Source organism: Balaenoptera physalus (assembly GCF_965194825.1).
Source record: "Balaenoptera physalus genome assembly, chromosome: 3".
Lineage (NCBI taxonomy): Eukaryota > Metazoa > Chordata > Mammalia > Artiodactyla > Balaenopteridae > Balaenoptera > Balaenoptera physalus.
The window spans coordinates 12472703-12493997 of record NC_138890.1 but is presented as its reverse complement, the minus strand read 5'-3'; the positions used below and the strand labels follow the sequence as shown (position 1 = coordinate 12493997).

Here is a 21295-nt window from a genome sequence, read left to right as displayed (position 1 = left end):
AAGTCTTCCCGACCACCACCCTCAAGCTGCAATTGAACAGTAATTTCAGGCCTTGCCACCAATTGTTATTCTATTCATTTGTGTGATTTTTGACACCTTTCTGGCCCCTTCCCCTGGACTATGGGCTCCACGTGGGTAAGGCCCTATTGGTCTCTGTTCCCACTGTGATCTCCATGCCAAGCACAGAGCCTGGCACACAATAGGTGCTCGATAAATATTTGTCTAATAACTGAATGAATTCATGACCTGGACCCTCCCCTCAACCTGGAGCTACTCGGGGCCTCCTATTACATCCCACCTACTCTGATGATGGCCAACATGTGCCATGCCTTCTTCTAAGGCTTTGATTAAATCAATTTTGCTTATAATCCTGGGAGGGAGGGTGCTAACATAATCTTTATTTTACAGGTGAGGAAACAGAGGACCAGAGGGGCAAAGCCACCTGCTCAGTGTCATATAGCCTGTACCTGGCAGAGCTGGGATTTGGACCCAGGCAGCCCTCAATCCCTGAGCAGAGCCTGGCTGGGGACTGTCACTAGTGGAGGCCATGAGGGAATCTAGAGTTGGGATTCTGGAGCAGAGGAGCACTTGGGGAAGGAAGAAAGGAGCTGGCTCTACAATTCTAGGAAAATGTGAAGGGGGCAGGACAGAGTGGTCCCCAACTCCCCCTAAAGCCAGTTACTGAATGACCAGGTCACGGTCAACAGATATATTCAAGGAGAACATTCCTTGAGATAAATCTCTGGTAAATTGGTAGATTCAGTGAATTGAACATTCACCAAGGTTTACTACCAAATCTGCATATTTCCAGGATGGGGCCTGCAGGGAAAGTTCTTAGAGGTGTAATCGTTCACATGCTCAAGGGTGTCTTCATATGATTGGGTAGAGATGACACTGGGAAGGATGGAGGCACCACGAATGCCCTTATCTTGGGGTAATAGGGAGCCATGGAGGGCATTTGAGCCTCTTCCTCACTTAACCAGCATTCTCAGGATCTGAGGGCTAGAGGAAGGACCAGGTGATTTGGGGCTACAGGAGACATGTGACACCTGTCCCCATTCCTTCTTCCTCAACTTGGAATCCTGGTTCAGCTGTGATACCCTGAGCATGTAACTTAGTCCTTTGGCCTCAGTTTCCCCTCTGTAAAACAAGAACTACTGTGTTACCTTCCTGACTAGGACTCACCCAGACCTGGGTTTGAATTCTAGTTGGTCATGTGTCCAAAGGCGAGTGACCTGACTTTTCTGAGTCTTCATTACCTCTCTCCACAGTGAAATTAACCGCCTGGATTTGGGGCTGACGGTGGAGGTATGGAACAAGGGTCTCATCTGGGACACGATGGTGGGCACTGTGTGGATCCCTCTGCGGACCATCCGCCAGTCCAACGAAGTGAGTGGTGGGATGAGGGCTGGATAGGAGTGCCTGGGAGGGGCCCAGAGGTCAGTGGTCTGAACAAGATGGACATCTATCTCCATCCCCTGACAATGTTCATGTAGACATCCAGGGCTGCAGTGGCAGCTCCAGTCACCAGGGTTTAAACTCCTTCCATCTTGTCGCTCTGCCTTTCTCCTCATGTGGCTTCCACCTCATGGCCCAAGGTGGATGCTCAAGGATTACCATTACATCTGCATTCCAGTCAGGGGAGGGGTTTGCACTCCTAATTAAGGGCCCAAACTGGAAGCTGGCTGTCATTGGCCAGAACTGTCATGTGGCACCACCTACCTGCAAGGGAGTCTGGAAAATGTAGTCTTAAGCTGCGTAGCCCTGGGCCCAGCTAGAAATGCATCCCTATGGAAGAAAGGAGAAGGGATATTGCAAGCAACTAGCACTTTGTGCCCAGATGGGCATCAGGGAGTTTACGCCAGTCCCAAAGAAAATAACCTTGGCCTCCTCTCTAACCTCCTGGCCTTAAATTTCACCCTCTCCACTTGGCACCTAAGATCCAATCCTGCCCTCCCTGCCCATCACCCTTGGGAGGCCTTCCAGATGACACCAACCCACTTTGCGAGCCTTATTTCCCCCACACCTCAACCTACACTCCTCACAGGCCCCAGGGATAGCTTCTGAACTTTCACATATGCTGTTCCCTGGGTTTCAGGTGTCCTCCTTTCCATCACCCTTAAGCCCAGCTCCCTTGCCCTCTCCTCCAGGAAGCCCTCCCTAATTTCCGCCTGGATGCCTCACCTCCCCTCCCTCCTTCTGGCCTGGCCCTGACTTCATAGTGTTGCGGGTGTCTGTGTCAGGCTCTATCTCCTGTGACTGTGGGCTTCTCAGGCATTGCCCAATGTGGACCAAGCTTAGAGCAGGCACCAGGTAGGGTTTATTTTTTAATGAATAAATGGAGATGGAGGAAAGAGGCGCAATAGTCCAGGCAAGTCCAAAAGGAAGGCTTGTGGGTGACCCAAAATTTCCTCAGTGACCCTCCAAGTGTGAGGAAGGCCTAGTCACCTGGGACAACCATGACCTATGCAAGGGACCCTGGACTACTCCCCTATCACTGCCAGCCTTTCCCTGGGGCTGCAGAAAGAAGATTCTGCAGAGCATCATTCTCATTTCAGAGATGAAGAAACTGAGGTTCAGAGTGGACCCCACCTGCTTAAGGGCTCATTTCCCTGAACCAAGGGGGACTGGTTCATTCACTCAGGGGGTATCCTCCCTGAATGGTGGGAGGATCAGGTCTTTTATCTGAAGTCGGGGCCCCATAACCCCTCATTAGGGATGAGGAGTGCTGTGCAAGGCCGGGACCGCCCCTACCTGACCCTACAGGTCTCTCTCTCTGGGTCCTTGCTTCTGGGTTCCCTGGACCCACCATGTTGCCCTGGATTGAGACCTTCCTTCTCTGAGTCTTGGTTTCCTCATCTAAAGTGGGGACATGGCCCTTGCTCTTGGGGTAAGGGTAAGACGGGGTGAGGGAGACATTTCATTTGAGAATAGGGAGCCTGTTGGTCGGTGTGCAGCAGATACGTTACCCACCACGCCTCACCCGGAACCCTAACCCCTGTTACCCCACCCACACCCCAGGAGGGCCCCGGAGAGTGGCTGACCCTGGACTCTCAGGTCATCATGGCGGACAGTGAGATCTGCGGCACTAAGGACCCCACCTTCCACCGCATCCTCCTTGACACCCGCTTTGAACTGCCCTTAGGTGAGTGTGGCGGGGGGTTGGGTGGGGTGGGACCCTCACCCAGCCCCAGGAGAATGGTCAGGTCTAGGTGGGTCCAGACAACACTTTATTCTGAGGATGAGGTTCCCCCTCCCAAGAGGAGAGTCTCCTGGGCTACAGCAAGTCAGCAGGGATGTGTGCCTGCCGCACGCAGAGTACACTCCAGCTCCTGCAGGTCACCAGTGGGCTGCAAGTGCTTTTCAACCTATGGGGCTCAGGTCTGAGCTGTCTTAGCTGGTCCTTGGTGAGGTCTTAGGCTGCAGAAGTGAGCTGGATATGGAGAAGAGACAGACAAAGGCAGAAAGACAGAGACAGAGAAATGGAGAGAGAGAGAGAGAGAGAGAGAGAGAGAGATATGTAGAGATCAACAAAGGCAGAGACACAGAGAGGCCTCTTTACCTTTCCTGGAAGCAGCTCAGTCCTCCCACATCATCCTTCCAAGAACCCATGATGTCCCCGTCCTGGTAATGCTAGGATGCAGCTCCTCTCCCATCCTCCACCCATTCCCAAGGCAGTTCTGGGTGTGTGGTGGAGAGGGGGTGTCAGGGGTCCTCCTTTCCTGTCCTCCTTTCCTCTCCCCCACCCACTGGAGACCAGCCCCATAGGCCTGCAGGATGCCCTGGCTGGAGGCTGAGGGGCAGGGAGGGGCTTCCAGGTTCATGGCCAGGTCTCTGCTTCCAGACATCCCTGAGGAGGAGGCACGCTACTGGGCCAAGAAGCTGGAGCAGCTGAATGCCATGCGGGACCAGGATGAGGTGAGCGTTGGCATGGGGGCTCTTTTCTCCCCCTCTCTCTCTCTCTCTCTCCCGCTCTCTCTCCGTGTCTCTCCCTGTCTTCCACTCTCTGTCTCTGTTTCTCTTTCCACTTGTCTTTCCCTGTGTCTGTGTCTCTAACTCTTTGTAACCTGACTAAATCAGTGACCCATGTGGTCCAGTCTCGAACCAATGATGGCATCAAGGAACATATGGTCCACCAATGACATGACAATTTCAATCGAGTCGAGTTGTGTATTTACCAAATACCGTCAAGGAGATACACCCTCTTTCTGCCCCTCACCCCTCAATTCCTTGAGTCACACTTTCAGGCTTTCTTCTTTTTATAAATTTATTTATTTATTTATTTATTTTGGCTGTGTTGGGTCTTCGTTTCTGTGCGAGGGCTTTCTCCAGTTGCGGCGAGCGGGGGCCACCCCTCATCGCGGTGCGCGGGCCTCTCACTGCGGCGGCCCCTGCCGTTGCAGAGCACAGGCTCCAGACGCGCAGGCTCAGTAGTTGTGGCTCACGGGCCCAGTCGCTCCGCGGCATGTGGGATCCTCCCAGACGGGGGCACGAATCCGTGTCCCCTGCATTGGCAGGTGGATTCTTAACCACTGCGCCACCAGGGAAGCCCCAGGCTTTCTTAAAAGTTCTCCTCCCCCAGCCCCAGCCCTAGCCTCTGTACCTCTGTTCTTCCATGCCATTCCCCTTCTTCTACACTCTATATTTTCACAGTTCAAAGACCCAATGTGGCCCAGAAGACAATCTTCAGAAGGTGAGGGCAGGGAAGAAATAGCAGGCAAGGCTAGAACACCCTTTAGCGGGAGGTGGAGGGCAAAGGGGCAACGCTCACATGTTAGCAATTTTGGTCCAACCTGAGTTCTCATCACCTTTCTTCAGCTCCCCGCGTCGGTGTTTTCTCTCTCTTTCCTCTGTTTCTTTCCCTCATCTGTGTCTCTTTTTCTTTTTTCTATATCTGTTTCTCATGGTCTCTGTGTCTCTCTCTCCCTCTTTCTTTCTCTGTGGACATCTGTATGCTTCTCCTCCAGAAGGAGAGGATTTAGGAGGCGGGGGAAGTCAGGATAGAACAGAACAGAGGACCATCTTGATCCCCTGGCTTCTGGCACCCCCCTGAGACAAACCCTCTCTCCTTCCCTCCCCCTCAGTATTCATTCCAGGATGAACAAGACAAGCCTCTTCCTGTCCCCAGCAATCAGTGTTGTAAGTACTTCTCAATTCCTTCCTGGGCTTCAGCTGAAGCCCTCCTCCCTCCTCTACCCCATGACTGTCCTGTGTAATGAACGGGTCACTCGTCTCCAGAGATATGCGTCCTAAGAGCACACAGTATCCCCTCACAGTGCAGTGGAAAGAAAAAGGGATGTGGCACTTGGGTTTGAGTCCTGCCGTACTGTGTGGCCGCAGGCATGTCAGGGTCCCTCTCTGATCCTTAGAGTCCCTCACTTTGAAACAGGGGCACCTGACAGCCCCCTGCATTCTGATGGTTTTTGGAAGGACCCAGAACATCTGGAGGCTTGAAAAACACTTTGAAGACTCTTCAGTTCCATTCATTAGATCCTGGATGAGGACTTATAACTCATTCATCAAACTTCCACGAGGCCAACACAGACCCCCCCAAGCAGCCCACACTCAGATGGTGCAGACAGACAATCCTGCCAACACATGTATAATAGGCGCCCATTTACTTAGATAAAGAAACTGAGGCCCAAGAGGAGAAGTGACTTGCCAAAGTCACACACCTGGCAGGAGGCGGAGCCAGGGTTTGAACCCAGGTCAGAGGGACTTACAAGTTTGCTTCTCTCTCCAGTGTGCTACATCTATTAATTATGATGATGATCACCATGTTTCTCTGTATATTGTCCCTCCACCAAGGCAGAAATTTTCAGGAGTGTCTATCCTCCTGTGGACACTCAGATGCCCCCAGAGCAGGTCTCCACGGGTCTAGATGACTTTCTCCTAAAAGTGCCCTCCAAGTCCTCTGAAGTGAGGAGGAAGTGAAAATCATATAGTCTCAGGACAAAACCCCCACCCATGACACTTGACCCCTACCCCACACTTCAACCTCTTTCTCCTTTTCCATCTGCTTCCGCATCCTCCTTTCCTCCCCTCTCACAGTCTCCCCTGTATCCGTCGTCCACCTCCCCCCTCCCCATATGCCCAGGATATGTGATGATGGAGCCTGGTGGAGGGAGGGGCTGGGGGAACTGCAGTTGGGAGACCTCATTCCTATACTAACTTGGGGTGTGATATGGAGAAAGTCCCTTAACTTCCCTGCCTGGGGAGGGGTCATCACTGCCCTGAAGAAATTACAACCCCGCTCTCTGGTGAATGGGGTCACTGAAGGACTGTGGTGGGGGCAGAGCCAGGCACGGCGGGGGCAGGAACTGATGACAAACAGCACCTGGGCAGGTGACCTGAAGCAAGAGGTGGGTTCAATTTGAGAATGGAGACCTACCACCCAGCGTTTACCTCTGAGTTCTCTTGGGACTGTTTTACCATCCCCATTTCACGAAGGAGGCAGCCAAATGTCAGAGGAGTCAGAATTCTGGTCCAAGTGGTTTTTCTGAGATGCCAGATGCTGGGGATGAGGTGATGAAGATGTAGTTCTCTGCCTGGTCCTGATGCTCAGGCTGTGTGACTTTAGGCTTTTCACTCTACCTCTCTGAGCCGTCTTCACCTATAAAAGGATAAGAATGATTAAAAATAAAAACCCACCCAACAGGGGTGTTTCAAAGTTGAGGATTTCCAGTTCAGTGTTTCTTTCATTATCTGGGGGATGGGGGAGGGAAGGAATGAGGAGTGCTGACCCCAAACTTCAGAGTTGGAAAACCCTGGGTCCAAATGCCCTCTTTATTACGCCCTGGCTGAGCCTGTGGTCTTGTCAAAAAATGGGGGTATCCTGCCTTCCTCCCAGGGTGGTGAGTGAAGGTATAACAAAAGTCAGTGGTTAAAGTGATACTCGGGGAAGATACACAGGGCAGAAGGGGATGGGGTCCTGGGTTGGGAGAAGGAGATGGGGAGGATGCGGGAGCCCCCCTCCCCATGCCTCCCCCTCTGCTTTCTCCCTTTTATTATCTCTGCCCCTTCTCTTTGTAGGCAACTGGAATTATTTTGGCTGGGGTGAGCAGCAGAGTAAGTACTCAGCTTGATGTTCTGGGAGGCCATGGGGAGGTGGGCGCCTCGGCGACCCTGAGGCCCCCGCCCCGTTGCTCAGGGAAATGGGGAGCCTGTGGCTGGCACACTGGGGCCAGAGGACTGGCACGACCCCTCTTGTGCCCTCCTGCCCCCTGATCACTAACGTCTGTTTGAGGGTCCTGCTCTGTCTGGTGGGGAGTGGGTAACGCCACCCTGGGTGGGAGGATTCAGCTGGGACGAGTGGGCATGTAGACGGGAAAGCTGCCTGTCTCCAGCTGGGCACTGTGAGCCCCCCACCCCCTGCTCCCCAAGTATAACCTCATCTCCTCTCCTGTGATTCCCTTCCTCTTTTTGTCTCCCCACCTTCCTCCTCTACCTGGAGCCCTCCTCCAGCCCCAATGTCACTCAGAGGCTGGTGGGCAGGGAGGGAAGAGGGTGTCAGACAGAGCAGCTGGGCAAAGACCCCCCAGACAGATATCACCCTGGAGACCTCAGCTCCCAAAGCCCCCCCAACACACACACACACACCTTCCTCCAATTTGCCCCCAGGGGAAAGAAACAAGCTACCTCCCCCAAAATTGGATGACCATTTTTCTCCTTAAGGAATAGCTCCCTTTTGCCCATGCCCTTTTCAGAGAAATCCAGTCCTCTAGTCTAAGCGTGAATCTACCTCCTAATCTCTACTCCATCAACTGGGGGGCCTTCCACCCCACCCCCATATCCTGATGGACAAGTTGCACCCCACCCTCCCTCCAGGAGCAGGAAAACTGTTTACAAATACAGTTGACCCTTGAACAACATGGGTTTGAACTGTGCGGGTCTACTTATATGTGGGTTTTTTTCAATAAATACTACTACAGGACTATACAGTCCCTGGTTGGTTGAATCCATGGATGCAGAATTGTGGATCCGGAAGGCCGATTATAAAATCACATATGGATTTTCAACTGCACGGAGGGTTGGCGTCCCTAACCCTTGCATTGTTCAAGGGTCAACTGTATTTTGATCCAGAAGAATTTGTCAAAAACAAGTCAATCAGAAGCAAAGTTAGCCAAAATAAGCATTTGGCAGACAGCTAAGCTTGATCAAAACCAGTCTGCCACAAACAAACAATACAGTAAAAAAAAAAAAAAAAAAAAAAAAAAGACATTTTGGATTAAAACCAGTTTAGCAAAAGCTCATAATTGGGTCAAGAAGAGCAAAGACAATTAGGCCAAAAGCAGGCCACTTTGTCAAAACAAAAGTGGCTGAAAATGCCTTATCCAGAAGCAGGCAATTTGGTCAAAAACGATTTGGTAAAAAGCAGAGTCTGGGTAAAAGCAGAAAGAATCCAAGAGAAAGCAATCTGCCCCTCAAAAACAGACAATTTGTCAGAAAAAATTAATTTGGGGAACATGCACAGAGCCTCATGTGATTTGGTTGGAAACATCTCAGTCCGGTCAAGGGCAATATGGTAGGCTATAAACCCAAATAATTGGGTAGAAAACAACTTGGTCAGAGGGGCGATTTGGTGATATTGACAAATTGTCCCCAGTTTCATGATCCCCCACTTTAGGCCTTTATGGCTTCACAGTTTCACCCTGACGCCCACAAATCTGAGTTGCCGAAATTCACATCTGCTTCTGCCCTTGATGCCAGTGCTGTCAGAGCGCAGCGCATCAGAAGGTGGCCACATGGCAGCGACAGGATAAAAAGCTTGCCAGTCACAATGGCTCAAGTCAAATGAGAAACCAGGAAACCAGAGCTACTTTGGTAAGGCCAGCTTTGCTGGCCAAAAATGAATTTAAGGTTTTTCTGAAGGCAAAATAGGGAATGAATCAAATAGCTAGATCTACATGAAGTATGAAATTAATTTTTTAACAGTTTACCACATTAAAATTTTTTGACCTATTCTTTTAATATATAGAAATAGACTCTATTAGTGGGAAAAGAATTAGAAAGTTAAAATCAAGCAAAAAAATTGGGAAAAGAGCAAAAATACTTAAAGGCATAAAAAGTACAAGCCACCCCCTTGGTGTTTAAAATCACCAGTAAATTGATACCATGGCCAAGCACACCGTGGGCTTCCCAGTCGGGTAGTTAATTTTGGGGATGCTCACTTCTTTTCAGCTCAATGGTTGTTTTCTAAATAAATTCAGTCTTTCCTGTTCCCACCACAATCCCACATCCTTTGAGACTGTTTTCTTTTTCCTAAAAAAGAAAATCTGTTTTCCATTTACTAAGGAAAGCAAACCGAACTGAAACATCCTTTAATTCTTACTAAACACTTGAAGTTTGGCAACCCCTCCCTGTTCCATTAGAGTGATAGATTCTGGGCATGTGGTAGTCTTGCCAACCTAAGAATCTGATCTTTTTGAGGGAGGCAGCACCTTGGCAGAGCCCCTTCTTTGTTCCTGCGCATGTGAGTTCCGGGCTTGGGTCCCCATCCTCAGATATCAAGGAATCTCTGAGGGTTAAAGGGCATTTATATTCTACCTTGTGCTCTTGATCCTTCAACTTCCCCATGAGAGTCTGTGTGACTCCTGTTATGGGAAGCCTGATGGAAAACCCAATATTGTTTTCAGAGACCCTGGACTTCATTAAAAGTCCATTTTCACATTTGAGCCAAAAGACACCTTCCAATTTGTCCCTGTCCTCCTCACATTGTAGAACCTACCGTGGACCCCAGACTCTAGGTCCAGTTTGACCCACATACAGCAAAGCAGGGTTTTCACTTCCCTTCTTCTTTTTTTAAAATAGATCTTTATTGGAGTATAATTGCTTCACAATACTGTGTTAGTTTCTGTTGTACAACAAAGTGAATCGGCCATATGCATACATATATCCCCATATCCCCTCCCTCTTGCGTCTCCCTCCCACCCTCCCTATCCCACCCCTCTAGGTCGTCACAAAGCACTGAGCTGATCTCCCTGTGCTATGCGGCTGCTTCCCACTAGCTAACTATTTTACATTCGGTAGTGTATATATGTTGATGCTACTCTCACTTCACCCCAGCTTCCTCCTCCCACCCCGTGTCCTCAAGTCCATTCTCTATGTCTACGTCTTTATTCCTGCCCTGTCACTAGGTTCATCAGTACCATTTTTTTTTAAGATTCCATATATATGCATTAATGTACGGTATTTGTTTTTTTCTTTCTGACTTACTTCACTCTGTATGACAGACTCTAGGACCATCCACCTCACTACAAATAACTCAGTTTCGTTCCTTTTTATGGCTGAGTAATATTCCATTGTATATATGTACCACATCTTCTTTATCCATTCATCTGTCAGTGGACACTTAGGTTGCTTCCATGTCCTGGCTATTGTACATAGAGCTGCAATGAACACTGTGGTACATGAGTCTTTTTGAGTTATGGTATATGCCCAGTAGTCACTTCCTTTATTCTAAAGCCTATACCTCTATTAAAATGACCCAAGATCCTTCATTCCTTCTGGTAGATTCCTCTTCTTGGGTTAGCAATCAGTGAAGACCCCCTAAACCTGAGAGACTGTGTTGGCCTCCATTGCGTGCTCTCCCTCTCCCTCCCCTCCTCACTGTCTCCCCTCGCCTCCTCTCTCTTCCAGATGAGGACCCTGACAGCGCAGTGGATGACCGTGACAGTGACTATCGCAGCGAGACGAGCAACAGCATCCCGCCACCCTATTACACTACGTCCCAGCCCAATGCCTCGGTCCACCAATATTCTGTCCGACCACCACCCCTGGGTTCCCGGGAATCCTACAGTGACTCCGTGCACAGTTATGAGGAGTTCTCTGAGCCACGGGCCCTCAGGTAGTCACAGTGGAGTGAAGGATTCGCGTGTGTGTGTGTGTGTCCAGCTCTATCTCCTGGAGGGGAGAGAGGAACAGGGGGTTGGAGGGAGCTGGGGGTGAAGGTAAGTGGGTTCTAGGGAAGCAGCATCCATACTTTCTTACAGGCAGTAAAACCTTTTCTTTACCCAAAATCTTGCAAGAAAACTCCCCAAGCTTGATTAAAGGGGGTCTGCTTTGGCTGAAGAAAGAGACGGAAGTCAGGAAGCCCCTGAGAGGTTCCCCTGAAATAGGGGGGCTCTTTGGCACTCCGCTTAAAAGCCCCTGGTCCCTTTGTACTCTCTAACTGTTCAGGGGAGGAGGTGAAAGGAGGAAGAGATGAGCGTTAATAGGGATGGGAGGTGAGGCACATGATGTTGGAAAGACTCCCAGCAAGCAGCTGACTTGTGGCCCTGGGGTGGTCCTACCTAGCCCTCCTGGTGACGCCTGACTCTGTGTTCCTGACCAGCAGGCATGGGCACAGTGACCTGGGAGCTGCTCAGTCCAGCCACCATCACTACTCTTTTCAAAGTAGGCTGTCCCTAGACCTACCCCACAGGTGGGTCCCCTGGCTTGCAAGGGTGCAGTGTGTTGGTCCTTGAGCCTGTGAGACTGAAACTTGTGCCTGTTGCTGCCCCCCACCCATCGCTGACCTGATCGCCCCAGTCCTGGTTTCTTAACAGAACAATAGCAAACATGATATTAAACAGGTTGGCTATCTGTAAAGCACTTAGGGTGGTGCCTGAAAGTGCTACGTAGTGACTGTTAGATAAACAGCGCAAATAGTAGTATTCGGAGCTAACTATGTGCCCAGCTCTGGTCCAGCATCTTCCCTTCATCATCTCATTTCATTCTCTGGTTGGGAGTATTATTGGTTGCATTTGACAGATGGGGGATCAAGGCACAGAGGGGTTAAGTCACTTGTCTGAGGTCACACAGCTGGTAAATCATCATAAAGACTAGTGTTTATGGTGAACCCACTGGGTGGAAAGCAGTGGCCTGGTGAATTTTTTTTTTTTTTTTGATTGTTTTGATTTTTGGCTGCGCTGGGTCTTCGTTGCTGCGCACGGGCTTTCTCTAGTTGCAGCGAGCAGGTACGGGGGCTACTCTTCGTGGTGGTGCCCGGGCTTCTCATTGCGGTGGCTTCTCTTGTTGCAGAGCACGGGCTCTAGGCGCGCGGGCTTCAGTAGTTGTGGCTCGTGGGCTCTAGAGCGCAGGCTCAGTAGTTGTGGCGCACGGGCTTAGTTGCTCCACGGCATGCGGGATCTTCCCCGACCAGGGATCGAACTCGTGTCCTCTGCATTGGCAGGCAGATTCTTAACCACTGCCCCACCAGCGAAGCCCCGCCTAGTGGATTTTGTGTCATGGGTCTTCTTGCAAAATATTTGCTCCCCAAAGAATACATTTCGTCCATTAAAGTATGAGCAGGATGAAAACTTTGAGGGCTCTTTACTCCCTTGATGTTGAACCTATACTTCTATTAATATGACCCCCCAAATCTCTTTAAGATATTAGGCTCAGTTCACACATACACCAGGGCCTCCTATTTGTGTGAGACCTTGATATACCAGATTTGGAGGTTAACCCTATAACTTAGGTCCAGGACTAGGCTGGGGTGAGCGTGGTATGCTTGAAGTTGCCTCAAGTACAAAGCTTAAGAGGGTGCCAAGAAACTCAGTCCTCAAGATAAATAATATATTAATGCAATATTTTAAAAAATCAAAATGGATGCCAAAAAAATCCAGGAAAAAAATATCACCAAAATGTTCCTTTGTAAGTGTAGATGTTCTTGTATGTAAGTTATACTTCAATGAAATTTCTAAAAATCAAATCTAAAATATACAAATTTAAGTTAAAACATGATCTGACTCTGCACTTGCAGGACTCAGCCTCACCTACCTCATTCTGATCCTAGTCCTCCTATATCTAGTGTATAAGCAAGAAAAATAATGATGGTTAATTGAGCACTTACTATGTGCTAGGTATTCTAATATGTCCCAAATAATATGCTTATTCTTTACACCAATCTTATGAGGTGAGAATTTACCTCTTCATCTCCCCATGGCTTTGTAGATAAGGAAAATGAGGCAGAGAGATTAAGTTACTTTCCTAAGGTCACACAGCTAGTAAGTGGCTGAGGCAGAATTTAAACCTTGTCAAGCAGGCTTCTGAGTCCACAGCCACAACGCCACACTGCCTCTCAGCCCTAAAAAAGGCACCTGGGGACCTGCAACATTAGCCTCCCAAGGTCCTACAGCTGGACAGAAGTGATGTTCCCTCTACATCATCAGCAAGGACTTCAACCAAGGAGGTTGTCCATTCTCTGTGTTCCCAGTAGCATCTCAGAACCACCCCCGTGTTACCCCACATTCAAAAATTCAGGGGCAGACTCGCTATTAAACGTAGCTATCCAGGCTCCCGAATTGCAGGCCTTCTCCAACTCTTGACGAAGAGGTTAATTATGCAAACAAGTGTTTGCATCTGGTTGAGATTTGGAGAAACCCTCAGAATCGCTTTATTTCTAGTGCAGTAAGAAAAGAAATTTTAAATGGTTTATCTTTGTGCCATCAAGGTAAATGAGCTTTCAGAGCTGTGCTGTCCAACATGGTAGCCCCATGTGGCTTTTTAAAGTTAAAGTTAAAATAATTAAAATAAATAAAATAAAATTTCAGTCCCTCCATCTTACTGGACACTTTTCAAGTGCTCAAGAGTCATGCACATGTGGCCGGTGGCTACTATGTTAGATGGTGAGGACAGAAAACATTTCCATCTGCTGTGGAGAGTTTGGGTAAAACATAATTTGAAGAAAACCTTCATAAGCCCCCTACTCAGTCTTTACCATCATCCAATATAATATTCTTTTTTTTTAAAATTTATTTATTTATTATTTATGGGTGTGTTGGGTCTTTGTTTCTGTGCGAGGGCTTTCTCTAGTTGTGGTGAGTGGGGGCCCCTCCTCATCGCGGTGCGCGGGCCTCTCACTATCACGGCCTCTCTTGTTGCGGAGCACAGGCTCCAGACGCGCAGGCTCAGTAATTGTGGCTCACGGGCCTAGTTGCTCCGCGGCATATGGGATCTTCCCAGACCGGGACTCGAACCCGTGTCCCCTGCATTAGCAGGCAGACTCTCAACCACTGCGCCACCAGGGAAGCCCCCAATATAATATTCTTTTGCAGGTATTTGAACAACTTTTATTTTGAATTTTCCTATGTTTTGTATATACCATAGAAAGTTTGGATAGTTTATAGATGGAATGTTTTAGAAGGAACTTTTTTAAAAGATTGAGCATTTTGGGTGCAACTAGAGATTATCATACCAAGTGAAATAAGTCAGAAAGAGAAAGACAAATATCGTATGATATCACTTATACGTGGAATCTAAAATATGACACAAATGAACTTATCTGCGAAACAGAAACAGACTCGCGGACATAGAAAACAGACTTGTCGTTGCCAAGGGGGAGAGGGTTGGGGGAGGGATGGGGTGGGAGGTTGGGATTAGCAGCTGTAAACTATTATGTATAGAATGGATAAACAACAAGGTTCTACTCTATAGCACAGAGAACTATATTCAATATCTTATGATAAACCGTAATGGAAAAGAATATTTAAAAAAAGAAGGTATAGGGGCTTTCCTGGTGGTCCAGTGAGTGGTTAAGACCCCACGCTTCCAATGCAGGGGGGCGCGGGTTTGATCCCTGGTCGGGGAACTAAGACCTCTCATGCTGCGTGGTCGGCAAAAAAAACAATCAATAAAAAAGAAGAATATGTATATAGTATAACTGAATCACTTTGCTGTACAGCAGAAATGAACACAACATTGTAAATCAACTATACTTCAAAAAATGAGAAAAAAAAAGATTGAGCATTTAGTCTAACCTCTTTATTTTTTAGGTCCAAGGAAATGAAATGCCATACTCAAGGTAAAACATTTAGTGGCATAGGAGGGAGTAGAATTAGTCTTACCCTGGATTTATTCTAGCATTCTTCATTCAACTCCTTTGTGCTTGTGCTATCCTGAAAGCAAAGAACTAGATCCCTTTCCATTTGTATTCATGACTTCCTTATTCAAACTATCTTCAGAAGCACTCCTGTCTCCCTAACAGTTTCTCCTACCATTTTTGTGACTGCTACAATTTGTAAAGCATCATTCATTTGCACATTCAAGGTGGCTCAGACTTAAGCAATTACTGGAACAAAGTTTCAATGCACTGGGAACAGTTGAAAGGAGAGTAAGACATCAAATATTAAGAAAATATTAACTCTTTTAGTAGATGGAAAAGTCTTCTCTCTCAGAGATGAAAAGCAGAAGAGTGCCCATCTTACAGATAGGGAAACTGAGGCTCAAAAAGTGGCAACGAGTTGCTTGAGTCTCAGAGCAGGATGTGCACAGAGCTGGTCCCAGATTGGCTCCCATCCTGTGTGCCTGGCCGTGTCTTGTCCTTCTCTGGCCTTGGGTGTGTCTGTCTGTCCTGGGGGGAGTCTATTTATTGTAAGCATTCCTGGGATGGAATGGGGGAGTGGAAAAGGAGGAGAACTCTCCACTCTCACCGTGAACAAGTCACATGGTGGGGAGGGGATGCAGAGGCAGAGCTCCCCTGAGAGTGACTCAAGCCACCATTCCAGGCCACCCTGGCCTTGCTGCCCAGCGCTGGATGATGCTGGGCCCCCAGAAGGACAGGCATTCCATCCCACAGGTCAGGATTTGACTGGAGGGAGGGACACAGCTGGACACACTGGCAGAGGGGAAGGGCAGGGAGGGTTTCCTGGAGAAATGTGCCTGGGAGCCAACACTTGAAGGATAAATGAAGAGTCTTAGGAGAGGAATTCCAGGCAGAGAAGACAGCTCAGCTAAAGGCTGGAGAGGTGAACGGGGCCAGGTCATGCAGGGAGGCCCTTGGTGGCTGACTTGAGGACATGGCATCCAGGGGAGGCACCTGGGGTCAGAGCTGTGTTGGACCCCAATGTCAGAGCTGGGGTGGGAGGAGTTTCGGGGACCACTGGGTCCCATGCCTGGGGCAGTTTACGTGGCGCCCAGGGTCACAGATGGACACATCCAGGCCTGTGTGGAGATCCCAGTCCTAGACTGCCCCCCTCACTTGGGACCCCAGAATGTGCTGGGGTGGACTTCGTGGGTATTCACCAGCAGAGGGAGTTTGGAGTCCTTTCCAGGCAAATAATACCTGCTGATCCCCCATCCCAGCTGTCTACAAAGACAGGCACTAAAAAGCAATCAACCATATACATAACTTAGCAAACAAGGACTAAAGGGCTGTAGGAAACAAACCCCTGTTTGATTCCTACAGCATCCCAGGGCCTGGCCAGGGAAGAGGGTCCCAGTCACTGAGAGTGGAGAAAGTGTTTAAGACAAGGAATGCTGTTTATTGAATGACTGAATGAGTGGTTAGAAGGGGGATGAGAGGTGGCCCATGTGTCATGCTGTCTGCCCTCAGGCAGAGACAGATATTTCTTCCTGGTCATGTCGAGTGTGATCCAGGGTGCATATAAGGAGCATATAATGTGGGTGGGCGTGGGCTTGACCTGGCTGGAGGGTGGGGGAGACTCACTCAAAGAAGTGCTATTTCAGTGGGCGCCAAAGGATTTTTCCAGATAAAGCAGGCAAGAAAGGATGTTCCTGGCAGAGAGCACAGCAAGTGCAAAGGCCCAGAGGTGGGCACAATTTAGGGTGCTGGAGGGACAGCGAGGATGGATGCTGATGTGGCTGGAGCAGGGGGAGAGAAGGGAGGATGGAAGGAGATGGGGATGGAGACGTTGGAGGATTTGGGCCACACAGGGATGCAGAGCACGGCACAGAATTTTATTTCAAGGGAGCCGTGGTAGGGTTTGGAACAGGGGAGGTCCGTGTTTGGGTTTATGATTCCAATAAGCCCCTTTGTGGCTTCTATGCAAAAAGGTACTGTCCAGGAGAGAAGTGGATGTTGGGTAGGGCAGCATCTAGTGGAGATGGCGGAGCCTGGGCTAGGGTGGGGCCCAGGGTGCAAGGAAGTGGATGCATTGCACGTATGTTTACAAGGTGGAGGTGAAGGGACCCGCCTCAGGATCAGCTGTGAGTGGAGGTTGGGAAAGGAGTGGAGGCAGGGAGGCCCAGGTCCCTGATGAACGGAGGGGGCTTGGCAGTGGGAGGACCAGGTTGAGGCAGAGGGTAGGGGGTACATCAAGAGACAGGGGCTACTATGTTTGTTTCAGGAGCGCTAGGTCTCCAAGGGGGCTGTGGCAGGGACACTGATTCGGGGTCCCAAACATGTGGGTGAAGGCTTTGCAGACTCCACAGTGCATGGATAGGAGTGGTGCACAGTAGGTCACCGATGATCACTAATGTCACTGATCTGGTTTTATTGCCTGCCCCCCAAGATGGTAAATGCCCCAAGAACAGGTGTTTTTGTCTTTTGTTCACGGCTGTGTTTCCCTGGCAACCAGAGGAGCTCCACCAATGCTGGGAATCCAGGCAATGACCAATCCAGGGAATGACTGGGTGATGGAACCTGTGTGACCGGGGCTGGGATGGGCAGTGGGTCTGTGCCCCAGCCCCTGAGCCCTTGGCCCGTTCCTGTAGCCCCACAGGCAGCAGCCATTACGCCTCCTCAGGGGAGCTGAGTCAGGGCAGTTCGCAGCTGAGCGAGGACTTCGACCCGGATGAACAGAGCCTACAGGGCTCTGAGCTGGAAGACGAGCGGGACCGGGACTCCTACCACTCCTGCCACAGCTCGGTCAGCTACCACAAGGATTCGCCACGCTGGGACCAGGATGAGGATGAGCTGGATGAGGAGCTGGATGAAGAGCTGGATGAGGACCTGGAGGACTTCTTGGAGGAGGAGGAGGAGCTGCCTGAGGACGAGGAAGAGCTAGAGGACGAGGAGGAGGTGCCCGATGACATCCGAGGCTACACTGAGCGCGAGCAGGTGGCCGTGGCCGAGCCCAGGGACTTCAAGCGTGTCAGCTTTCCACCCGCCACCCCCAAGAAGGAGGACAAGGCCCCAGCCGTGCCCACCGGGGTCCCCGACATAGCCAAGGTGGCCCCTGAGTCAGCCGCCCCTGAGGAGGCACCTGCAGCTAAGCAAGAGCCTCAGCCTGAGCCCCCCAAGGCTGAGGAGAGGTAACGGGAAGGGGTTGAGGGCCTGTCACAAGGTCACAGGGTCAGTGGTGCCATGATGGAGTCAGTGTAGACCTGGGGAATGGGGGGAGAGGTTGTCACAGGGTCCTGGGTTTATTGAAGGGATCGGGATGGGTCTAGGAGGTCAGAAGTGGCTCAGTGGGGTCAGAGGGGGTCAAGCAGGGTCATGAAGGAGTCTTAGAGGTTGTGAGGGGCTGGAGGGTTTGCCAGGGTTGGAGAGGTCACAGAAGCCTCAGAGGAGTCCTTGGATAGGGTTACAAAGTTGCAGAGGGGCCAGGAAGGTGGCAAAGGGACCCAGGAGAACTGAAGGCGTCAGAGAGGTGATGGGCATGTGGGAAGGGGGGGGAGGATCACTGAGGCTGGTCAGAGGGGTCACAGGTGGGTCATTGTGTCTCCGAAGTGTCAGGGAGGCCAAGGAGGGCCCAGCATCACTCGGAGGGTGGAGGGTGGAGGGAGTGCCGGCCCCGGAGCCTCATGAAACCCCTTGCCTCAGTTTCAGGCCACGAGAAGATGAGGAAGGCCAAGAGGGTCAGGACTCCATGTCTAGGGCCAAGGCCAACTGGCTGCGAGCCTTCAACAAAGTGCGGCTGCAGCTGCAGGAGGTGAGTGAGAGCAGCAGTGGGCTCACCCGCAGCCTGGCCGCGCCCAGTGCCCCACCCACCCTCATTTCCCCACTCCTTCCATGCCCCAACCCACTCTGGTCCTTTCCCTGGCCCTGCCCACACTAGCCCATGCCACTCATGAGCCACCAGGCCACGCCTACTTCGCCACTCCGCCCACCACCATGCCTCCATACATCCTGGTTCTTCTATGGCTCTGCCCACCCCAACCTGTTCCCATCTGTGCCCAGCCTGGCCCTTCCTTAGCCCCACCCACTCCTGCCCTGGCCCCAGCCCCACCATTCCTGGCCCAACCCCTGCCCAATCTGACTCCTCCCTGGCCCTACCCATGCCTGCCTACTCTCCCCCTGCAACCAGCTGGCCCCACCAAGGTCTAGTCCAGCCTCCCCAGGGCAGCCTGGGATTTCTAAGTGGGGAAGAAGGAGAGGCGAACTGGAGCCTAGAGCTGAAATTAAGCTGAGGTCATGGCTATGGCCAAGTTCAGTGGCCAGGTTCATGGATAGGGATAGAGGTTAGTGATAGGGTTATAGGTCAGGGTTAGGGCAGCAGTCAAAGATCAGAGTTCAGGGTTTGACTTGGTGATAGGGGAAGAAGTCAGTGCTTGGGCTCACAATGGGTGTCAGAGTTGGGGTTTGGGAAAGGTCTGAGATCTGGTCAGTATTGCAGAAGAAATTAGGTGAAAAATAGAATTAACGTCAGGGTCAGGATGACTGTTCAGATGGGCAGCAGGAATGAAGCCGTTCATTCACTCCTTCATTCACTCAACCTGCTCTAGGCTGGACACCAAGCAGTGTTATTATCCGGGGTGACCTTCCAAAGTGGGGTGAGGCTGGCAGGAGGAGATCCTAAACAGACTCCCAAAGTTTTAGACCATCAATTATCAGAGCCACAAAAGTTTCAAATCAAATTTCTTATCAGTTGTACAGTAGAATTTTCTTTTACTACACAGTCTCATGGTTCTAGATTCAAACAGTAGAAGAAAATATACTGTGAAAAATCTATTGAATAACATTCACTAAGTCAACAAATTAAATGAAAAAGACAGCAACTACCCTTGTAATGGAACTAGCGATATGACAAGAAAAATAAACATGAGCAGGATCTCTGGGTTTCATAGAGGGGGCATAAAACTAATCCAAGGCAATCAGGAAGACTCACTGGAGGAGGTGACACTTAAAGTGGAGTGATATCCAAAATACTTAAACAATATTTCAGAAGAAGGTGTCAGACCCTTCTCCTTGTCCACCCCCCCCCCCACCATGCCACCCTTTAGTTGCATGGTGTTGACTCTGGGTCCACACTGAGACCTGAATGATAGATGGAGGCTGGTCGGGTGCAGAAGGTGGGAGAGCATATATACAGGTGGCACCGCTTGGGCAAAGGTCCTGGGGCATGAGATCAGATAATCAGGTGAGGCAGGGGGAGTTTAGCGAGTGATAGGATCTTATGAGTATCGAGCCAGCCCCTAAGAGTCCCAGGACTATAGAGCACGAGCTCTTGTTCTAGATGATGCTAACAAATCCCCAATTTTTTGACAGACAAGGAGACTAAAGTTCACTGAGGTTGGTGTCAGAGAGTATCTCCTTTCTTCTCATTTTACAGATGGACAAACTGAGGCCCAGAAAAAGCCAGTGGGCTCCCTAAGGACACACAGTGAGGACTAGGACCCAGGCCTCCTGACTCCCAACCCAAAGGGGAGACAGTTGTGGGTGTGGTACATGTGCTGCCCTGGGAAGGGGCAGCTACACTGACCATATCTGTCTTCTGTCCTGCAGGCCCGGGGAGAAGGAGAGATGTCCAAATCCCTGTGGTTCAAAGGCGGGTGAGTATCAGATCTTGGGGGTGAGGGAGAGGAAGTTTTGAACCCAGAGCCTAAGGCTGGTTTGCACCATAACCTCAGCCCAGCCAGGGCAGGGAGAGGGTCCATTTAGACAGGGGACAGATTGCACATGAGTGAAATGATGTAGCCACTGTAATAAGGCACTCATGACCAGCAGGAGCCGAAGATAGTAACACACTGAATCCTCACAACAAACCCATGAGGGGCCCACTACCCCTATTTTACAGATGGAGAAACAGTCCAGAGAGACCTTGCTCAAGCCGCTCATATAATTCAAGAACATTTCCCCCTAGAGATAAATGTAAGGTAAAGAAGAAACCCATTTCCTGCACAATACATCTGCAACCCTGGAGTGAATTTTTTGCTTTGATTCTGCTTTTACATTTCTCAGATTATTTCTACAGTTGCTGGCTGTTTCATAACGATAGTTGTTGGTCTTACATGGAGCATTTGTCATATCTAATTTCTTAAGTTATTGCTTTTCCAGGGTGTTTTTAAAGCACTTGTGTGGTGAGGTTAGAGGATGCAAAAGATATTTGTAAATTACACTAATGTTTTAAATAACAGCTGGAGAGTGACTGCCTTCCCTTGTACATCCTTTTCAAACAGAGGAAGGGACATAGGAGCTGTGACTCCCAGAGGGGCAAGTGTCCCGTGTGGGGAGCCCTGGAAGCGGGGTCTGAGATGGGGGCTCCTGTGTGCATGATTTATACAGGAAGCACTCTCAAGAAAAGCCTGTGAGGGCTTCCCTGGTGGTGCAGTGGTTAAGAATCCACCTGCCAATGCAGGGGACACGGGTTCAAGCCCTGGTCCAGGAATATCCCACATGCCGCGGAGCAAC

At 50.0% G+C, this 21295-nt stretch overlaps 1 protein-coding gene across 1 annotated transcript in view; it reads left to right on the top strand.

The window, feature by feature from the left end:
* UNC13A (unc-13 homolog A) overlaps positions 1–21295 on the top strand; it is a 66978-nt gene that overhangs the window by 10834 nt on the left and 34849 nt on the right. The window contains exons 4-12 of the mRNA XM_082453407.1: positions 1272–1389; positions 3022–3145; positions 3845–3918; positions 5085–5139; positions 7033–7068; positions 10639–10846; positions 17437–17976; positions 18488–18596; positions 20390–20436. Of these exons, the coding sequence (XP_082309533.1) occupies positions 1272–1389; positions 3022–3145; positions 3845–3918; positions 5085–5139; positions 7033–7068; positions 10639–10846; positions 17437–17976; positions 18488–18596; positions 20390–20436 (1311 nt within the window). The remainder of the gene's footprint in view (positions 1–1271; positions 1390–3021; positions 3146–3844; positions 3919–5084; positions 5140–7032; positions 7069–10638; positions 10847–17436; positions 17977–18487; positions 18597–20389; positions 20437–21295) is intronic.